Source organism: Pteronotus mesoamericanus, unplaced genomic scaffold (genome assembly GCF_021234165.1).
Source record: "Pteronotus mesoamericanus isolate MK-2021 breed Mesoamerican mustached bat unplaced genomic scaffold, CSHL_Meso_final contig_202, whole genome shotgun sequence".
NCBI classification, from domain to species: Eukaryota; Metazoa; Chordata; class Mammalia; order Chiroptera; family Mormoopidae; genus Pteronotus; species Pteronotus mesoamericanus.
Window position 1 is genome coordinate 2,411,497 of NW_026555086.1, and position 6,000 is coordinate 2,417,496.

Genomic DNA, 6,000 nt, shown 5'->3' on the forward strand with positions numbered 1-6,000 from the left:
CCTTTCCCCTCTCAAATAATTTTTTTAAAAGCTTCTCAGATTAAAAAAATAAAATCACTCATGCGTAAAGTAATTCAATGTTTTAGGCATTTCCAGGCATAAAACTATACCACCTTGGAACACACCAGGCACACAAATAGTGCTCCATGAACACTTGCCTAAATAATTATATTAAAACTCTTTCTGTAATAAAAGTTATTTCATAAGTAGCATTTGAGTACCTATTAAAGAGTAGATATCCTTAAGAATAGGTACATGAACAACACTTAAATACCTGTATTTAAACATCTGTAAAGAAGATTCTTCTGAAATCTGTTGGTTAAAGTACATTCTCAAATATACTAGGTAAATTACAACTGTGTCCCTGTTTTTCAAAGGTTGATACTTTTGCGAGGTCCTCTCCAATCACAGAGAAATGAGAGCAAAGTAAATAGGTGAAAATGCTTGTCTTTCCTGGAAAAGGGACATTTGTGTAAGAGCGTAGTTCAGCCCTCTTCTGGAAATGACTCACTTTTATCCTATGTGGGTTTTGCATATGTCTCGTATGGAGAAAACAATAGTGTGGCAGTTCCTCTGTACAGGGCACTGTTGTGCCCAGCGGGTACGATGCTGTGTGGCGAGATCCCAAGCAGTGAACCTAGTCTCCTGTTGGCTGCCTGGCCACGCGCGCAAGAGCAGGCCTCGTGCGGGGGCCTGAGCTTGACACGGAGCCCTGCGTCGGGGATTACGTCAGTGGGTCCGGGGTGTCCCGTGGCCAGCCTTCACTTCCCGCCCCGTGGCTCGGTGCCACTAGGGGCCTTCCCGCCAGAAGCGCGGGGGGCTTCCCTCCCAGGGCTGCTGAGTCATGCATCCCCTTCTGTTGCAGGTGGATCATCCACGCCATGGAGTATGAGCTGCAGATCCGCGGCGGGGAGAAGGCGGCCGCGGACCTGTATCAGCTGTCGCCCAGCGAGGTCAAGCAGCTGCTGCTGGACATCCTCCAGCCTCAGCAGAACGGGAGGTAAAGAGGCCCCTGTGGCCTGCAGGGCCCTCGGTTTAGGGGAACCTCGAACTCGACATGCTCATGAAATAGGCACTAACGAGGAATACAGAGCCGTGAGGAGCAGGCGGACAGCGCGCCGCAGTGCTAATGAGAGCGCCTGGCTTTGGCTGGCTTCGGTGTCGATGTGAATTTTATACACTTCCCAGGTGTAGTTTATAGGCGTTTCTTAATTTTTATGGTCCTGTGCAGAACACAGCACTCACGCCGCTGTGGGCAGCCCCGTTCCGAGCCTCTGCAGGATCCCTGAACCTCTCCCCACCTGCTCCCGCCATCCTGGCCTCACGGTTTGCTTTGGGCCTGTTACCCAGCGTGGTGTTGCCTGTCCCGCCCTCCCCCCCAGGGGACTGTGACGCTCTTTGGGCTCAGCCCTTCCACAGGCTTGCCTTGAGCTGAAGTGAGAATAAGAGAAAAACAAATACTCGTGGATTGCATGGCATTGCAGAGCTTTCTTTTATAGCAGAAAAGGCTTTGATGTAATTATTTAAGCTGCTCCTGTCTTTTTCAAGGAAGCTGCTTTGGGTATTCAAGTCATGTAATCACATGGTAAGATTTTTAACCTTGTGACTTCTTAGTGAAGAACGTTTTGCTTGTTAAATTTTTTAAAATCTAGGGGTTTTCTCCTTTCCTGCGAGCTCTGCTTTCTCTATGAAATATTTAGCAGTCTCCGTGGCCTGTGCCGGGATACGCATCATCGATGGGTCTGGTGCTTCCTGCTCGCCCGAGTGGAATGGTCGGTCCACACGGAAAGCCTTGCTTTCCGCCAGGACGAGCTGCATATCCGCACTGAGGCCACCTCTTTGGTCCACAGGTGTTGGCTGAACAGGCGTCAGATCAACGGGTCTCTGAACCGGACGCCCCCGGGGTTCTACGACCGCGTGTGGCAGATCCTGGAGCGCACGCCCAACGGCCTCGTCGTGGCTGGGAAGCACCTGCCACAGGTACCGCCCGGTGCGCCCGTCAGGGCCGGCACTGCCCGGGGGCCGGGCGGCAGAGCCACCATCCCCTCTGCGCCACGGGGACGCCCGCGCGTTCCCTTTCCTCAGGGAGCCTCGCTGGGGCACTGAGACGTGGTCATACACAAGTAATGTTGAGAAGCATAACCTAAAAGCAAAATATCCACTTGGTAGAGCCAGGCTTTCTGTAGAGAGGGCACCACAGCTGAAAATAAAAGTAACTCAGATTGGAAAAATAATACCTCCAGCCCCATTGATTAGACTTATATTCTAGTGTTTGCTCCCTTCAGGTACCCGGACACCCCTCCCCTAAATGCTTGTAGAAAATGGAACATCTACAACATGTTGGTTTGTACTGAATGCAGAACACAGTAGAGGGACCACGCTGAATATAGGGACGAGGCCTTATTATAGCAGGTGGAGTGACTTTGCTCTTGTTTGATGGAGACCCTCCCCCGTCCCCTCGGGGGCTGGAGGCCGATCACATTGTCCTGAGGCTCCGATGGCCCCTCCTTGTAAACTTCCCTGAGGGCCAAGCTCGCAAGTGGGACTCACCACTCACCCTCTCGGGGCCTTTGCTGGGAGTTCTGGCGGTTCCTTTTACCTCCCCGACACTCAGAGCCCCGTCCGCTCTGCGCCCAGCCGGAGGCTTGGATTAGAGTTTATTTCCTGCCTTAGTTTGCTTTGGGGCAGGTGAACAGAAGGCAACACAATACTCTTGCTTTAAACGAAACTCAAAGGGCAGAGGAGAGAGAAGTCTGAGCTCCGCCTCCTGGTGCCCCCTTCCCACACACGTGCTGTCCTGGCTTCCTGGCATGCGTTCCTGGGCTCCCGGCGCAGGAGGGACCTGCCACGGGAACGACAGAAAGGCGCCCGCAAGGGACTCGCATGCAGCCATCTGACCACACGCTGAACTTCCCGTGTCCGTTCTAGAAGCAATGTGTACTCATTTGTTGTCTTAATTATTGACTGTTCCTTTTGTGTGTTGAAGTGATTTTCTAATGTAGTCCCTTCCCCCCAAAAACATTAACGTAGCAATGACAACTACCAAAAACTGGAGGTTCGGTTTCTCACAGCAGTTAGCTGGCTTATGCGGCGGCCATAGAGCTGACCTGCTCTCTAGGGTTGCACAGAAGCTGGGAAAGAGGGTTGATTGGCAGGCGAAGGTCCCCTGTGTGGTGGGATCCGGCGCGTACGAGCCGCATGCTGACGCTGAGCGGCTTCTCTTCTGCAGCAGCCCACCCTGTCCGACATGACCATGTACGAGATGAACTTCTCGCTGCTTGTGGAGGACATGCTGGGGAACATCGACCAGCCACAGTACCGGCAGATTGTTGTGGAGGTGGGTGCCCCTTACTGCCCCCCGCGCATATGTGGGCCCTGCCTCCTGCCTGCCACCCCCCTCACTTCCCCCACCGCCCCCCCTCCCCGGCCCCGGCCGCTCATGTCCAGGCGACCGGCCTAGGTGTTGCGCTCCTCGTTGGCCCGGAGCCCCGACCCCGAGCCCTGACCTGGAGCCCCTCCAGCAGGGCCCTGAGGAGGGCGGCGCTGCTGAACCCCAGTCGATGCCCACGGACAAGCCGAACACCTGGAACCCCCCAGGGCAGAGAGGGACAGGCCGCCTCTCTCTGTGCACGCTCGCCCCTGCGCGGCAAGCGAGTTCACACATCGCAAAAGAGCCAGTTGCCGCCTTCTGTCCATTGTCTGTGTGGCTCTTTCCGGGGTGGAAACAATGCGTGGCTGTTGTAAAGTGTCCGCAGCCCAGAGCCGGGGTCGGGCAAAGGTGGGGCCGGGCAAAGGGCCAGTGCTGTCCTTGTCCTGTCGGCCTTTCGCTGCCTGGGGCCCGGCACCCGGACCTCCTGTGCCTGCAGAGGGGCTCCCTGCGGCCGCAAGGGGCCCTGCCCGGGTGGAAGCAGCTTCCCTTTAGGACGGGGCAGAGCACCGCACTCCTGGCTCAAGCCCTCCCCAGGGTCCCCCAGGCTGCGGCCCCTGGGTTTTTCCGAACGTGTTTCCCATGGTTCTTTCTAGGTTTGCTTTGGAGACGTGTCAATAAAGAACAGTCAGGGAGGTCCCCGCACTGGGGGTCGTTAGGTCTTGTTCATGTCCCAGGAACAAAGGAGGAGCTGTTGCCGCCAGGAAGCCTTTGCCAAGCGTTGTGCGCTCATACTCACTGCGCAGGGCGGCGTAGCCTCCCGAGTGAGCGCCACCGCTTGGGGCCGGGCGTTCGGGGAGCCAGGCTCTCGGGCGCTGCCTCACGCCGAGGCGCAGATGGGTCGCGCCCGCATGACAGAGAGGCCAGGGCCACGTGCGCATTCTAACACAGCCGCCCGGTACGGCGCTGGCACAGAACGAGGCGCGTGTCGGGGCGCTGGGCCCCCGGCCACTCGGTTGCGAGCCTAGGTCCGGAGCCCCCACTGGCCCTGTCCTCCCGCCACCTCTCGGGAGGCCCCGGCCCCGCTGGACGCTGGCGTTGGCATCCTGCCAGGGAGGAGCCACGCCCAGGGCGAGGGTGCGCCCTGGTGCCGTCGGTGGAGCGGGCGGGGAGGGCCATTCTCCTGAGCGGCTGGTTTTACTTTGTTACCGAACGACGCTTGCGTGCCGCGAGGAGGGGAGTGGCACGCTGTGAAAACAAGGTGCCGTCCCCGTCGTACTGACGCCGCCAGCAGGTCGGGCTCAGCGGGCTCTGTCCTTGGGCAGAGCCGCCCGTCAGTCGAGGAAAGAGGGCCACTCCCGGTCACTTGCTCTATGGTTGCTTCATGGGCGTCCCTGTCTGTCTCTTGCAGCTGCTCATGGTTGTGTCCGTTGTCCTGGAAAGGAACCCAGAGCTGGAGTTCGAAGACAAAGTCGACCTGGACAAGCTGGTTAAAGAAGCGTTTCAGGAATTCCAAAAAGACGAGAGCCGACTGAAGGACACAGGCAAAGAAGTGAGTAGAAAAGCAGCTTTCTGCAGATTGCTGTCCGTTGTCTCGGCTCTTCCAAACATCCCTAACGTCGCATCAGTTACCTTACCCGGCGGGTTTATTGAGTGCAAAGCAGTGCTGGGCGGGGGCCGGGGGCCGGGGGCCGGGAGCCTGACTTCCTGAGGAGCTACCATCACACCACCTTCCCGCCCACTGGGAGCTGGTTGGGCCGTGAGGTCGGACTGAAAAGGACCCGAGGACGGGATGAGTTTCCTCTGTGGAGGCGGCGGTCGAAATGCGCTCTACGGGCAGCGGCCTGGGTTCTGCGAGGCCGTAAATCCCCATGGGGCGTGCGGACCAGGCCCCAGCGTCCTGGCTCACTGCGCACCAGCCACGGTCCCCTGCAGAGAGCGTCCCTAAGTAATGAGCGGATCCCGCACACGGGAGGGGGCCCCAGGCGCCCACACATGTCCTGTGCGCTGAGAAGGTGCCTCGGGAGAGCGAGAGGCCAGCGCTGAGCTCCTCTCCCCACACGGAATCTCTGCGCGAGTCCCCCGGCCTGACGCCGATTCCGCCGATCCGCTCTTCACCGACCGTGAAACCGAACGACTTGCTTTCTGTTCTCCTTCGCAGGACGGCATGACTTCCTTCTACAACACCCCCCCGCTGGGCCAGCGGGGCACCTGCAGCTATTTGACGAAGGTCGTGATGAATTTGCTGCTGCAGGGGGAGGTCAAGCCAAGCGGCGACGACCCGTGCCTGGTCAGCTAGCGAGGAGGCGGGCGGGCTCAGCTGAGCCCCGCCTCCCCGGGCGCGCCCCGCTGCATGGAAGCTTCACCGGGGCGCCGCAAAGGGACGCGCCGCAAAGGGACGCGCCGGGCCTGCTGGGGAGGCGGTCGCCCGCCCCTGTCGAGGCCGTCGGGCCTGCCGCCTGCCCGGGCCCGCCTTGCGGTAAGAAGTGCTTGTGATCCAGGGAAAGACATTCTCGTGGTCACGCCCGCTACAGCCACAGCCTTCACTAACAACAGAACCGTGTGTGACTTGAAAGTTCCCCACTGCATGTGTCATGATCAAGTAGCTCATCAGAATAAATCATAGCTCTTTG

The 6,000-nt window shown here is 58.3% G+C and overlaps 1 protein-coding gene across 3 annotated transcripts in view; it reads left to right on the forward strand.

The window, feature by feature from the left end:
* The window catches only part of PHKB (phosphorylase kinase regulatory subunit beta), a 92,594-nt gene extending 86,879 nt beyond the window's left edge, over positions 1-5,715 (forward strand). For all 3 annotated transcript variants that reach the window (XM_054570306.1, XM_054570305.1, XM_054570307.1), the window contains exons 27-31: positions 866-1,000; positions 1,851-1,980; positions 3,230-3,337; positions 4,779-4,919; positions 5,529-5,715. In XM_054570306.1, the coding sequence (XP_054426281.1) occupies positions 866-1,000; positions 1,851-1,980; positions 3,230-3,337; positions 4,779-4,919; positions 5,529-5,666 (652 nt within the window). In that variant the 3' untranslated portion in view covers positions 5,667-5,715. The remainder of the gene's footprint in view (positions 1-865; positions 1,001-1,850; positions 1,981-3,229; positions 3,338-4,778; positions 4,920-5,528) is intronic.
* Positions 5,716-6,000: the final 285 nt, after the last annotated feature.